Genomic DNA, 16,199 nt, shown 5'->3' with positions numbered 1-16,199 from the left:
AAAAAGAAGATGATATTTTTCACATTGAATCACATAGCAAAACAACAATTTTATTACGATATTTCAGAGAGAAAAGCTGTTTCGATCCTCATTTCTTAAATGGTTTTTTTTTTAAGGAGAAACTAAATTAATACAAAAGATGCATATACAAGCATGAAATGTAAGATATGCTCAGATAATGGTGTACAGAAATTGATTACCAGAATGTTAATGGAAGGCTTGCTTTCGCAGCAATATTTATCCACATCATTAGATGCATATGCTATTTTTTGGTTAAAATTACCAAATATCTAAAACTTAACAAACGGTTGTTTATACCGCTTAATGCATGTACACTAAAATGAAGTGAACATAATTGACAGTTGTTTTGAGTAACCTAAGGTCTGCAGATCATAAAAATATTTTGTTACATTTGTAATACTAGCCTAATAATTTTTTAATAAAGAAATATATATTTCCTTTTTAGCATGAAGATGTGTCTGGAGATATGCTAGATTACTTGTTCGAAAACAATCCTGATGTAAGACATGAGTTTGAAAAGACAATAATTGAAAAGACAATAATTGAAAAGACAATAATTGAAGAGACAATAATTGAAAAGACAATAATTTGCGATTTCGAATGGTATAAGAACTTCATTAAAGACCTCATCAAGGGCAAACCGGTAAGAATATATATATATATATATATATATATATATATATAAAACAATTCGAAGAATAAATAAATATTTAAAAAACTTTTTTTACGAATGGCAAACAATTTATTATAATTTACAAATGCTCGCAGCGCATGAACTAATAATCAATATTGTTCTGTTACCAGTTGAGTGTTTTTTGATATTATAATTCTAATATTAGTTATTCTTTTGGGAGAAGACTATATAAATTTTATAAACTTTTGTCTCATCCCTTTTGCAAATTTAAGGAAATAAAATATGTTTAAATTAAGTTATTCTTTTTATTATATTGACCGTGTGGTTTTTGATGGAAATTAAATAGAATATCTCTATATCTTTTCTTCGCATACCGAAATGCTTTTGATGAAACGACATCGACATCATCTTAACAATACTCATAAAAGGTCTTCATAAAGCTTAAGATGAAACGTCTTTAGCAATTATTTAATCTATTTTATCATTGTAATTTAAAGCTTGATAGTTATAATTAGATAAAAAACACTTTATTTCTATTCGAAAACCATTATCCATGTACTGACTCATTATGTTTCCCCTCTTTATGTTTCAGTCATCTCCAAAAAAGAAAAATGCTAGATCATATATGTACGAAGTAAGTTTGCTAGTGCTTTTCTGTTTTCATTTCAGAAGTTGACGAAACTGTGAATTTCATCATTATCAAAAGAAAAGAAAAATGAATCCATGGACACACATGCCTTTTTTGTAGATTTAAAAGAATCAGTGTTCTAATTGAAACCTATTGACATTTTATTTTCTTTGAAACTTAATGACTTTTATTGTTCTGTATACTTTTCTCTCCGGAGACTCAGTCTTCCTCCTTCACTCAAAACTGACCGCCACGAAATAGCCTAAATGTGGCTCTTAAAAGTGGCATAAAAACACCAACAATCAATTAATCAACTGTATTGGACTTTTCTTTAAGTTTGAATTTTCCTTTAGTACCTGTCGCTTCTCATTCCTTTCATATTTAATCAAAATGTCCGGGCAACGTATTATATGTTCTGATATAGCTTTTGGTTCTGTTTTTGTAGATTGTAGCTAATAAGCGAAACGAGATAGATGTTGATAAAATGGACTATTTCGCTAGAGATTGTCATGGACTTGGCATGAAAAGTAATTTTGACCATCTTCGTTTCATTAGTCAATGCCGGGTGATGTTTTTAGAAAGAAGTGACAATCCTGACGAATCTACCATTGCTGTTCGAGACAAAGTAAATATGCACATAATTTTTTAAAACATACAATATAAAAACATACCCTATATATATATATTTATCACTTACGTCTGATGTATTTGCTAATCGAAAGACCAATACACATTGCAGCGAACACAACAGTTTAAGATATTTTTAATACTAGTAGGGCGAAATGTGTTACGTTGGTGTGTCAATTACTTTTGCATATCACGTTTGATCGTTAAGTATATTTTATAAAAAGTGTTGGTTATTTATATAAAATTTGAAAAAAAATAGGAAATGTGTCAAAGAGACATTAAACCGACCATAGAGCAGAATACAGCCGAAGTCCACAGATGAGGTGAGGCTAAACATGTTTAGTGAGATTTCTACCCTCGCCCTTTACTTATATCTAATATAATATATCATGTTTTTTGTAAAAGCTATGCAGAGTTCAGCGTGGTAAAACATAACAAAAAAAATCTTAGATATGATACATGTACCTAGTCAAATAGACGCTGTAGTATCACTTATAAAGTAGCCTTTTACCTTTTTGATAAGGACATTGTACAATTGCAAATCTACTGACGACTATGAAAGCGAATATTTACTGGAAAATAGGGCAAACAAAAGTAAATGTAACACATCCGTTATAATAGGATAGAAATATACCAGCAAATCAAAATATTTGTTATTTTGCATTACTGTGGATTCATTTATTTTCGTGGGTATCAATTTTCGTGGTTTGAGGAAAACCTGTATATTCGTGGATATTTAATTTCGTGGTTTTGACAAAGACTGCATACATTCCTTTAGAATATTTGTAATTCGTTGAACATTTAAATTCGTGGTTCTCTTGTACCCACGAAATCCACGAAAATTGGTATCCAACGAATATTAATGAATCCACAGTATATATCAAAAATTTTGCAAGATGCTTTTTAGTCTTTTAGATATTGTTATATGCATTCTGAATCATATTCGTACACAAAAATTTACATTCAAATTCCTTGTTGTAGCTCATGTAAAACACTACTTTGTGAAGTATATAACTGATTTCAATGATAATAACATCGAAAATAAAATTACAAAATGCTTGATTTTTTTATCGACATTTTTAATCAGCCGACAGTCGATATTGCAATAAGTACTAATGGTTCATCACTTCTTGCTAAATTGTTGTTGTACGAATGTAAAGCATGTTTAGATTATAACTTATTTCTCTACAGGAGGAGTACAATTTGTATGAACTGTTTCAAACCAGAATTGGTCTATTCAGAAGTGCTTACTACCATAGAGTAAATAAGGCTATAGAATTAATGTAAGTAAGAAAAGGCATTAAAGTATTATATATCTTCTAAAATCATTTATTAATTTCGTTTTATACCCATAAGATATGTATATGTTGCGCACTCTTTTTGTCAAGTTAACGCAACTATGAAGTTTTGTGTCCGAAAAGGCTTCAAATCAGTAAAATTATGGAGTAATTCCTACTTACCGATATGAACAGAACAATTATAAGGGTTATGTACCCATTAGCTGTCTTTCGATATATTCTTATTTTACCACAAGTGTGTACTCAGAACGTTAACTTAGAATATTTCAATATAGATATGATATCTAAAACAATGACAAGTTATATTGTTCAATGGGAAAACAAAATTAAGGTAGAAACTTAGTTATGGTTTAAATATCAAATATTTTTGAGGAACATTTTTCTCTTATAAGAAAGGAGTAGCATATTGCATTGAATTTATTTAGTAAGTGTATCAAAACCCAAACTATGTTTAAATAAAAATCATTGTAAGATTTGTGAAATTGTATACTTCTATAGACATTCCCTTAATCAGTTGAACACCGTGTTTTTGTTTGTAATCACAAATTTGGTTACATTTAAATGACCGTATATCCAAAAATTGATCTGACCCTTATCTTAGTTATCAAGTTTGATCTTACCATTAATTGATATAAAAAGAAATGGCTATTTAACTATATCAATCGTGAACGTTGTTTTACAGGTTAACTGATGCTCTTGTTTTAGCTAACGACCATCTACCCATACCAACTGATAAAAGGTAGGTATACTATGTAATTAAAGGCAAAATTCATAATCACACATTGAGATTAATATGCACATCAATGATGAATATCCATGAGATGAAAAAAATTCAACAGATTAATATTCTTGTCTCCGGAACTCATGTCATTATAATGAATTGCGGTACCTACAACCAACATTCGTAATAAATTTCAAGATTTTACATCGTTTTTTGATACCCAAATTTCTTAAGGTAATCTTTTACATATTTGTTACGTTTATATTTATAGGGTAAACATTTCACTGCATTGTTTGTCTTTGTGTAGATTGTTACAATGTCTTCGTATAACTTCAATAAAGTTTTCACCATTTGACTAAACTTTCTGATGAAAGAAGGTGGATATTCGTTGTTTTCAATTAATGACTTAAATCTTTTTAAAATACGTCATATTTCATTTTTTTAATATAACATTTTAAACCAAATTGAAGCGTTAATGAGTTCTGCTGGTTTTTTCAAAGTCTGTAATAGATTCAGGTTAGTAAATGATGATTATTTATGTGCGCATAAAAAAGCGCACATAAATCTCATTTTACAATTAAAAATTCCCAGCGTGTAATTTCATCTAGGTGTGTCTTTCTTGAAATCTCAGTGTGTTATTTTTCAATTTTCAGTGTGCGTGTCTCATTTTTTCGTAATCACAGTGCGTTTTTTCTAAAAAAAAAAAATTGTCTTTTTAAAGTTTATTATTTCAGTGTGGGTTTCTTTTTCAATTTTAAGTGTGAACGTTTTTTTCGAAAAATTGTTTAAACAAAGTTCTGACGAGAACAGCTTGTAATACCGTATCCTGACTTGTAGAAGGTTTACTATTCCCATATCAGTTTCAAGTTTTGAATGAAGTTTGATTATAAGGTCTGTCTGAAGATAGTCTCCTATTTAGTTGTAATAACATCTACTTGAAACACTATATGCAAAATTTTGAAAAATGTTTCAAATTTGGAATTTTTAGCTAGATTTACAGGTTTAAAGAGCAATAAAAAATGACAGTTGGAGATTTGGTCACATTTAATGTTTGATCTTGAAATCAATTGTCAGTTGAACATGTTGAATGAAATTTCTAATTCCGAATATCCAAGCAACTAATTTGAATATTCAATATTTAGTTTAAGTGGTAAAACGGTAAAAATGAGTGAGGCTTATCAAGATATGTCTGCATATGAGAAATTAACTGACAGTATCGTTGATGTTATCCTGATGAGTACCAATGAAAAGTTGACAGAGGCAAAAACTCTGATAAAAAGGATTTATAAACGGCAGCTTTATAAATGTGTCGGTAGTACAGCACCAAAACAAGTAAGTCCATCTATAACTTTAAAGAATCTGTAACATTTTTATAACAAATTATGTATTGCATGTTATTAATTAATGACAGCACAATTGCATCTTGGAGTTGAAATCCAAAATCTGCTGTTTTGTGTACTTTTCACACTCGAAATAAAAGAATGAGTTACTTGCATGCACTTATCACTTGGTATAGATTTCAATTTGAATAAGGACCGTACACGATGAAGGTCTTGAAACACGTGTCGTATGTATTTCCCTTTTTTTAGTTTTCATAAAGTAGAGAAAGTTTAGATAGCAAATATGTATTACCTTTCCATTACGACGAGGAATATATAATGATTGAGAACAGTTCGATTAAACGGGCACTAGCTGTCGAATTCATGTTCACCGATTTAACTAAAATTCTTATATTTGATTTATAACCATGCAAAACATTTGTTCGATAGTTATCAAAGGTACCAGGATTATAATTTAATACGCCAGACGCGCGTTTCGTCTACATAAGACTCACCAGTGACGCTCAGATCAAAATAGTTGTAAAGCCAAACAAGTACAAAGTTGAAGAGCATTGAGGACCCAAAATTCCAAAAAGATGTGCCAAATACGGCTAAGGTAATCAATTCCTTGGATAAGAAAATCCTTAGTTTTTCAAAAAATTTCAAACTATCAAAAGTCTAAAATAAACAATTTACAGGGCATGGGCACGATAATTTGTAGCTTTGTTTCGTCGGTATTTTAGTCTAAAAGCCATCTAATCAACTATCGAGTTTACTTCTGATGACTATATATGTGATGTAAACATAAATGTAGATATAAATAGATTAATCAACTCGTGCAATTGGACTTATTAATTTCCTGTTATAGATTACAAATATATCTTTATCATCGTTTTTACCGGTCTAAGACTGATTTTTTTGTTGGATCTAATCAGTCAAGCAAATGATTTACCTTTGTTACCCTTTCACATGCACAATGCATGCGTTATCAATCTCTAGCTAAATTGAAGGTCACATGAAAACGGATTCAATGGGGTGAATTATTCACTTACAAGTGAATAATTCATCATCAATGTTTCTTAGCTTATTAAAATCATATTTTAGATATTTTATATATCTCGTAGCTATTGTCCCTTTAAACTTTTTTTAATCGTTTGTTTTTCGGTCGATTTTTATCAACGGTTGGAGTTTAGAATCAAACAAATATGTAATCCGCCGGGAGATTTCAAGACTTATGGAGGTATATAATGTCATTTCAATAAAAACTAGAGGCTCTCGAGAGCCTGTATCGCTCACCTGATTTACTTGGGTTTTTGAAATCATATAAAAAAATATAAAATTTGGCTAAAAGTAACAACACTTGGCAAGCACCTCATAAGGAAAAGAACATTCATGCTATGTTTGATTTCATTCAATTCAGTGGTTCTTTGGAAGAAGACTTTTGTATGCGTTTCCCATAGAGTCCTATGTTAAACTAAGTCTCCCCAATGGCGGCCATCTTGGATGTTGCAATGACAACAAAGTAACAACACTTGGTCAGCATCTCATTAGGAACATTCAAGCTATGTTAGGTTTCATTCAATTCAGTGGTTTACTAAAAGAAGACATTTGTATGTATTTCCCTTAGTGTCCTATGTTAAACTAAGTCCACCACTGGCGGCCATCTTGGATGATGGATGGGCTACAAAGTAACAACACTTGGTCACCATCTCTTAAGGAACATTTATGCTATGTTTGGTTTCATTCCATTCAGTGGTTCTCTATAAGAAAAAGACTTGTATGTATTTTCCATAGGGTCCTATGTTAAACTAAGTCCCCCATTGGCGGCCATCTTGGACGTTGGAATGGCGACAAAGTAACAACACTTGGTCAGTATCTCATTAGGAACATTCATGCTATGTTTGGTTTCATTCCATTTAGTGGTTCACTAAAAGAAGACATTTGTATGCATTTCCCGTAGGATCCTATGTTAAAATAAGTTCAACGCTGGCGGCCATCTTGGATGATGAATTGGCTACAAAGTAACAAAACACTTGGTCAACACCTCATAAGAAACATTCATGCTATGTTTTGTTTTATTCCATTCAGTGGTTTTCTAAAAGATGTCATTTGTATGCATTTCCCATGGGTCCTATGTTAAACTAAGTCCCCCTGCTGGCGGCCATCTTGAATGTTGGATCGGCTACAAAGTAACAACACTTGGTCAGCACCTCATAAGGAACATTCATGGCATGTTTGGTTTCATTCCATTCAGTGGTTCTCTAAAAGAAGACATTTGTATATATTTCCCATAGGGTCCTATGTTAAACTAAGTCCCCTACAGGCGGCCATCTTGGATGATGGATCGGCTACAAAGTAATAACACTTGGTCAGCACCTCATAAGGAACATTCATGCCATGTTTTGGTTTCATTCCATTTAGTGGTTCCCTAAAAGAAAACATTTGTATGCATTTCACATAGGGTCCTATGTTAGACTAAGTCCCCCGCTGGCGGTCATCTTGAATGATGGATCGGCTACAAAGTAACAACACTTGGTCAGCACCTCATAAGGAACATCCATGCTATGTTTGGTTTCATTCCATTTAGTGGTTCTCTAAAAGAAGTCATTTGTATGCATTTCCCGTAGGTCCTATGTTAAAATAAGTCCACCGCTGGTGGCCATCTTGGATGATGGATCGGCTACAAAGTAACAACACTTGGTCAGCACCTCATAAGGAACAATCATGCCATGTTTGGTTTCATTCCATTCAGTGGTTCTCTAGAAGAAGTTCAAAATGTAAAAAGTTAACGACGACGACAACAACAACAACTCATAATACATTTTTTTCTTTGTTCTATACATAAATGCTTGTGAATCACATTTTATCATTGGTATTTTCTAATAACAACCAATAATGTCATAAGAAGGAATACAAAGCTTTTCCTAAATCTGTTCAACAATTTAATATTACACCATTCATGTGATATTTGTTAGTTGCGCTTGTAGAGTTAAAAAGTCCAGGAGTATACCGTAAACTTTCGAAGACTTGTTAGAAATGTTTTAAATTAAAATTGCATTCCATAGATTACTTGAGAGAACTGTTGAAATACTTTATATGTGTCTGCGTTAACAATTGTCACAGCATTTTTCTATGCGCTCCTGTAAATCTCGTGAATTAGAATGAGGTGTTCCTCACATAATTGTTTTGTCTCTATTCTTAAGCGGTAAACATTTATCAGCAATTGAAACGAGCGTCCCTTCTTCTAGATACATTTGAAATACTGTTTTGTACATTTCGAATACCCCTACTTTCCGCCCTTAAAGCGAAATTACGAAAGCAAAGAAAATATTTGCTGTAGTTTGTATTGTTTACTTATTAGCATTTGATTAAATGTCATTCGGCATATCAAGAAAAATGTTCGCGAAAAAATAATTGTCGGTGGTCAAGCATTGTGGTCAAATGAAAATCTGGAATAGGATTGTGAATGCCATTTAGTGTCAATCTAATTTATGAAAAATAGGCGGCATTTCTAAACAAGTCAGAAAATATATAAAGGCTATAAAAATAATTCAACATCTTAAATAATAATAGGCGAAATATAATCAATTGATATTCACTACGGAAAAAATCCCGTTTTGTAACTGTAATGGTCACATTAGAATATATCATGATTTAGTCAAGTAAAATGAAATTATGGTATAACTTGAAAAATTCAAATAATTCTTAAAACAAATATATTTAAGTTTATCTTTAATCGAAATTGATCGCAAAAGATCACTCAAAGAATTATTTTGATCATGAAAGATAGGCTGCCTTTCACCAATTGATATACTTGAATTTGGTTGTGTGGTGTAGTTACTCAATAAGAAAGTAAATTAATGCTTTATCATTTTGTTGATATATTATTAATACTGTGAGACTGTATATTACGATCCTCTCCAATAGATATTTAGCTAATCTGCAATCAATTCCATCTTTATATCCTACCGTAGTCTTAAATCGTTCATCTTGTCAGTTCGTTAGGTATTTGTGTTTGAACTTAACACACGGAGAAACTACGCATTGACGTCACTATGCTACTTCCGTCGTAGAAAAGCAGTGCAGAATAAAAAAATATTTCTTCAGGTAAGTTTTCATTGTTGTTCTCAATTATTGCTAAAAAATGCCAATTTTCTAATGCCCGTTTCAATCCCGACTTCTGAATGTCTAAAAACATTTTAGAACTTCACAAAATATCACTTCCGGCCTCTATTGCTTTGTGTACATTCCATTCAGCGTCATCAATCTTGTGGCAGGCAATACAGGTCAAGCAAATCATATTTTTAGGAATTTTAAAATGACATGCTCCCTACGTCTTTGTGATTTTCCCGCGAAAAAAGCCAAACCAAAATGAGAGGAAAACTATATGAAAAAACGATGTCCATGCCATAATTTTGTACAGGAATATAGAGTAGGTTAATAAAAAACAATTTACATTTTTCATAGATTTTTTTTTATTCATAATAAAAAGATCGATATTCTAACCATCATGACTGTAGGTAAATATTCATTCAAAATTCCATTGATGTCAAAAGGAATGTAAAAAAAGGAGGTTTCCTGTTGAATAAAACCCCAAATGATTGCAAACTATTTTAAAGCAATATCCCACAAAGAAATAACGTAATTGCCGTAGACTGAAAAATCCCCTAATTGACAGTAGAGCCATTTGATTGGGTATAACGATTTGACATCACATGATTTTGACGCCATTGAAATTTGAATGTAAACAAACAAGGTCAGAAGGTTCAGTATGGGACAGCATCGTATATTGAGATACTGAGAAACATTTATGAGTTACCAAGCTTGACAATGCATGGTAATAAAAAATGAAAGCTAAGTCTACAGAAAAAAAAAGAAAAAAATAGCCTTAGAATAACGACTTATCAACACACCTGGATACCTAATATATCATGTTATTTGTTTCAACTATAGATTCTACGGACGAGGAAAGCTGAATGTTACGTGAATCTGTAGCATACCGTCATTGTGTTCTATGGTATTCTTTTTGTATCCTTGTCTCTCGTGTTTGCTTATATGCTTTGTCTTTATATCTTTTTGACTTTCTTTGTTGCATTTGATGTGGCTCTATACTGTGCTTGTACCTCCCGTCATTGTACCATGATATTTTTTTGTATTCTTGTCTTTCATTTTGACCTATTTTGTATTTTTGTTTGTTTACACATCTTTGTCATTTAAATGGAACGATATGCGACTGTCATGCAAGTTAGAGGTTTAGATAGATATAAACCAGGCTTAAATCACCATTTTATACATAAGAAAATACATGTACCAAGTCAGGAATATGACAGTTGTTTTCCATTTGTTTGATGTGTTTGAGCTTTTAAATTTTCTATTTGATTTGAGACTTTCTGTTTTGAAATTTCCTCGGAGTTCAGTATGTTTATGATTTTACTTTTTATAAGTTCGTTCAAGGTTGTCTTGATATCCCAATATCATGAGTTTGAATCCCGGCGAGGAAAAAACAATAATTTGCAATCACTTATTTGCAGATTAAAAATTGTTATGCTGATATGTATAGCAATTATGAGCCATGTTTCTACGGGGCGCACTTTTTTTAAATCAAAATCAATTTTGTGTACACAAAATTCAATATTAATTTTGTCAGAACAAATACATTTTTGTCTTAAAAAACTATGCGATACAGACTTGTTTTGTGAGAACTTTAATTTTGGAATTACATTCATTTCATAGTGAAAGGAGTAAGTTTTTTTGAAAAGTACCCAGATATTATCAAATAATGTTAAGTGTCTATTAACAAATGATACAGGATGGTCTTGCGTAACAGATTCTATGTGCTGACTCGGTGTATGGCATTATATTCATTTTACAGTTATCATATAAAATTGAAAATGGAAATGGGGAATGTGTCAAAGAGACAACAACCCGACCATATAACATACAACAGCAGAAGGTCACCAATAGGTCTTCAACGCAGCGAGAAACTCCTGCACCCGGAAGCGTCCTTCAGCTGGCCCATAAACAAATATCTACTAGTTCAGTGATAATGGATGTCATACTGTATTGGTCCTTGTACTAGTACGGTCCATTTGATCATATTTCTCTTGACGTGGTTTGGTATTTGTGCATCCAGTTTTTAGGTTTTTGGTCTTTGGCGTTCCTTTTATTCATACGGAAAATTTCTGTGCATCATTTTAAAAACTCAACATATGTTGTGGAAACTTTACAATTGTCACATCGAAAAACCTCTAGATGTCTGTTGATTTTTTCCCATTTGCGTGCTGTCTCATTGATATTTACCGAAGTCTCATTTTATTTATGACTCACAAAAGAGACGAATAGAGATTAATGACACATAATTTAAAACCTATATATCACTGTACGGCATTGGACAAAAGGCAAACCAATACCGCATAGTCAGCTCTAAAGGGCCTCAATATAATCAGTGCAAAACAATTCAAACGAGAAAACTAACGACCTGATTTATGTATGAAATAATGAATGAAAAACAAATATGATTTACAGCAATAAGCGACAATCACTGAATAACAGGGTTCAGACTTGGACCAGCCACACACAGAACGTGGCAGTATTAAACTAGTTAGATGTTAGATGACACCAAACAATCCGTCTAAACTGGGACAAGGTACAACAGCACAAAACAAGAACACGCTATTCAAAATAATGGACAAAAACAAATATGATAAAGACCTACAAACAACAACCACTCGATTACATACTCCAACTTAGGATAGGCATGTGAAGTATAGAATCTGACGGTTGTAAATAATTTGAAAACGCCAAATCTCCCCTAACCTAGCACAGTTGTGTATTAGTACAACATTAGAACAAAAAACTGTAATAAAACATGTTGAAAATGGCCTCCGTCATCAGATATATACAAAGTAGAAATACTTCTACTGATAGGTAGCACAAAGCCAATAGCAAATAATAAATTAAAATAATGCATCTAAGACTAAAATTTCAATTAGTATCATTCAACATCCGATTTAGTATTAAAACAGTCAGTAATAAACATGACCTTGTGCAATGATAAGATAGAGGTAACGACAGATTGAAGAACCATGAATGTGCATATGTATATAACATAATAATTAGTTTGAATTTAATTTACTGCAAACAATATCAAAATTAATACCAATAAAACAATATTAAAAGATCTAATCATAATGTTGAATTGGATAATTTATTTACAGGGCCACTACGTCACCAATTTCACTCAAATTCACTTATTTGATTTAAAACATGTTTCCAAATTATTTGAAATAAACAATTAACAGGATAGGGTCTCGATAAGGTGAAGATTCGTTTCGTGTGTTTTTAAGTTTAGACACCATCTAATTAATTATCGAGTAGCCTCCGATGAATGATAATATAATCGATAAAAACATTAGTATAGATATAAATAAAAAGCGAACTAGTGCAATTGAATTTTCCATTGAGACTCCGTTTTGAAGGCCGTACATTGACCTATAATGGTTTACTTTTATAAATTGTTATTTGGATGGAGAGTTGTCTCATTGGCACTCACACCACATCTTCCTATATCTGTTTAATTTCATCGTATAGATTACAAATATATGTTAATCCTCGTTTTTACTTATATAAGAAAAGAAAAATTGGACCTAATTTAACTTTGTTTCAGTTTCAATGTTGACATACTTTTCCTTTAAATGAATGAACACACACAATTCATGCGTTATCCATCTCTAACAGGTTAAATTGAAGTTCACATGAATTCGGATTCTATGAGGTGGAGTTTTTTTTGGTGATTTTACTTTTTATGCATATCTTGCAGCTTATGCGCTATAAACATTACACAACAAAGTGTAAAAATAGGGACAAGATAACATACCTGGTATGATTGTTTCGATAACCACTCTACAACAATGAACAATATAAAAACCTTATCCCCCCCCCCTTTGCGTGCTCCTTAAGGAAACAATTACAGGCCAAAACTAAAGACTCGGCTTTATATCTTGTGACGAGGGCATGTTTGATATTATCTTTTATGTTTGATCGTATTCGTATAGTCAAATCATTTACGGTTCTCATTTTTATAATATGTAATTACCTCCCTGATTAGAGAAGAAGGGTCTTTCAATGCTCTTCAACTTTCTACTTGTATTGGCCTCGGAATCTCGTGTTCAGTCACATATAACTATAGCTTTTCTTGTTTTCTTATTTTTCGCCATTGATTGCAGGAGTTGACGAACGATAATATTAATAAAATAGAAGAAAAACTGAAAGAGAACGGGTTTCATGAAGAAGACTTCAGAGTGCAGGTAATCGAGCTTTATTGCTCTGGAATAACATTAACAATGTGAGCTAAACTATCTTTATCTTTCTAAACTCGGTCATATCGATCGTTTACAGGTAAAAACCATGACGATCATTATGAAAAATATTAGACATTTGATATCAGCAATATATATGCAAAATACATATTGGTTACTAAAAATAGAGATAGTGCATTAAATGACTGCAAACAAAAACAAAAGTAACGTAAAAGGAGAAAAAATAGACAAATCTTTCATAAAAGAAGAACGACAGTCAACTCAAAATTAACTAGAAAAATTCAAGATTTAAAAAAAATTTCGCTTAAATTCAAAACCGGGGTAAATTCCTATGTTCCGGATGGTAAGTCAGTGTTTCCTCAACCAGTAGCACCCGTCGTATTGACATCGGTATTTAAACATTCGCTAATTATTTGGGTTCTTGGTGTCACAATTAGATATGATCCAACAGTGTGGTTTAGAACTTAGAGGAAAATCTTTTTCATCTATTTGAAATGTATTTCATAAGATTCATTGCAGAACAGTATTATTTTTGTTAGATTTGTAAAGATAATAAAAAAGTTATATGTTTAATATTATATGTTATTTAAAGAAACTATCGTTTAACTGCGGAAAAGGACTTGACAACCCTATCGAATATGTATACTTCTATGAAAAAGACGGTGATAACTATTATGAATGTTATAAAGGAAAAGACTCAAAGGAGGTAGCTATACATTTATGGAAATAGAAATAAGATGTGGTATGAGTGCCAATGAGACTACTCTCCATCAAAGTCACAATTTATAAAAGTAAAGCATTATAGGTCAAAGAACGGTCTTCAACACAGTGTCTTGGCTCATACCGACAGCAAGCTATAAAACGCCATAACAATGACTATTGTAAAACCATTCAAACAGAAAATTCAATCTAAAATTGAGAATGGAAATTGGAAATGTGCCAAAGAGACAACAACCCTACCATAGAGCAGACAACAGCAGAAGGTCACCAACAGGTCTTCAATGCAACGAGAAATTCTCGCACCCGGAGGCGTCCTTCAGCTGGCCCCTAAACAAATATACACTGGTTCAGTGATAATGAACACCATACCAAACTCCAAATTGTACACAAGAAACTAAGAGTTAAAATAATACAAGACTAACAAAGGCCAGAGACTCCTGACTAGGGACAGGTGCAAAAATGCGGCGGGGTTAAACATGTTTTTGAGATATCAACCCTCCCCTTATACCACCAGCCAATGCAGAAAAGTAAACGCATAACAATACGCACATTAAACTTCTGTTCAAGAGAAGTCCGAGTCTGATGTCAGAAAATGTAACCAAAGCTAATTTATATAAAAAATGAGAAATGAGAATAACTTATGAACCCTATCAACAAACGACAACCACTGAACAACCGATTCCTAACTTGTATGTATGATATTATTTTTTGCAGTCTTGGTATCGTTTTTTTTTTTGGAGGGGATTGTTTGGGCGTTTAGAAACGGTGTATTGAGTTTTTATTTATATATGAAAAGAAAATAATTAAATAATAGGTATAAATGGCAATTATGGCCTTCATCAAAATATCATAAGAAATCCAATTCCTTTAGTAGCTGATATTATTTCATTTTAATTTTCAATGTACCTGGGTTTTGGATTTATTTTAATGTTTCTTTTTTTTCGGGGGGGGGGGGGGGGTCTTTTGTTATTATTTTATTTTTTTGGACAATATGTTAAACATTTGACAAGCAATTTTCCTATCATAATTTGCAATATCTCTTTGCCTTTATTTTATTTTGGATTAATTATTGAGTGCTCTTAAAGAGTTGAACATTGTAAAATATAAATCTTTTCTTACCATGATAAGTCATAGTAAATATTCGGTATTTATTTCATTTCAGACGTCTATGTTGTTACCTTCTACTTTTCAAGAAGATTTCGCGTTTATATATTCAACAAGCATGGATACTGAAACGACCAAAAACTTAAAAAGGAAATGGAAAATAATACAAAACACATTAAAACAAGAAACTGCCGATTAAGCGTTAAAATTCAGAAATGCTTAAAGTCTTTTAAAGATTGTGTACATATATATTCTTTTATATGTTATCTCATCCGAAATTTTGAATTTTATGCATTTTTAATGCATTTTTTATCTTTATGTATATTATTTTGTTAACTTCTCTGTAACCTTTGTACTTGCATGGTTTTATGAGAATAAACTATCTATCTGTATTGGTCAAGAGTTAATTTAACGTTTTCACATTTCAATACAATAATTTATATAATGATAAAGGACAGGAAATTATATGAAAATGCGCATTCCAACAATTCAAAAATGGAATATAAAATTTGTACAAAGACTTTGAATTCGGGCGTTTGGGTCAATTCTTCACAAAAGATTTAAAACTGTAAACCTTCATAGCGTTAGTTTTATGATATTTATATTTCAGGCGGTTTTTATACTCCCGTCAAAAAATTTGATGAGACGCATTATGGTATACAAATGGCCTGCGTCCGTCCGTCTGTCCGTCTGTCTGTCCGTCTGTCTGTCCGTCTGTCCGTCTGTCTGTCCGGCATAAACATGTCGCACTGCAAATTGAGATAGACTTATCCAAATTTTATGAAACTTATTATAGTTGTTTCTAATGA

The 16,199-nt window shown here is 31.9% G+C and overlaps 1 protein-coding gene across 6 annotated transcripts in view; it reads left to right on the top strand.

Annotated features, from left to right (window-relative positions):
* The window catches only part of LOC139525491 (deoxynucleoside triphosphate triphosphohydrolase SAMHD1-like), a 43,475-nt gene extending 27,508 nt beyond the window's left edge, over window positions 1–15,967 (top strand). For all 6 annotated transcript variants that reach the window (XM_071320868.1, XM_071320866.1, XM_071320867.1 and 3 more), the window contains 9 exons: window positions 467–664; window positions 1,248–1,289; window positions 1,729–1,908; window positions 3,102–3,193; window positions 3,891–3,947; window positions 5,072–5,261; window positions 13,474–13,554; window positions 14,159–14,272; window positions 15,449–15,967. In XM_071320868.1, coding sequence (XP_071176969.1) covers window positions 467–664; window positions 1,248–1,289; window positions 1,729–1,908; window positions 3,102–3,193; window positions 3,891–3,947; window positions 5,072–5,261; window positions 13,474–13,554; window positions 14,159–14,272; window positions 15,449–15,589 — 1,095 coding nt within the window. In that variant the 3' untranslated portion in view covers window positions 15,590–15,967. The remainder of the gene's footprint in view (window positions 1–466; window positions 665–1,247; window positions 1,290–1,728; window positions 1,909–3,101; window positions 3,194–3,890; window positions 3,948–5,071; window positions 5,262–13,473; window positions 13,555–14,158; window positions 14,273–15,448) is intronic.
* The last annotated feature ends 232 nt before the right edge of the window (window positions 15,968–16,199 follow it).

This window comes from Mytilus edulis, chromosome 5 (assembly GCF_963676685.1).
Source record: "Mytilus edulis chromosome 5, xbMytEdul2.2, whole genome shotgun sequence".
Classification (NCBI taxonomy): domain Eukaryota; kingdom Metazoa; phylum Mollusca; class Bivalvia; order Mytilida; family Mytilidae; genus Mytilus; species Mytilus edulis.
Note: the sequence above shows the minus strand (reverse complement) of the source record. Positions and strands in the feature narration are given on the sequence as shown.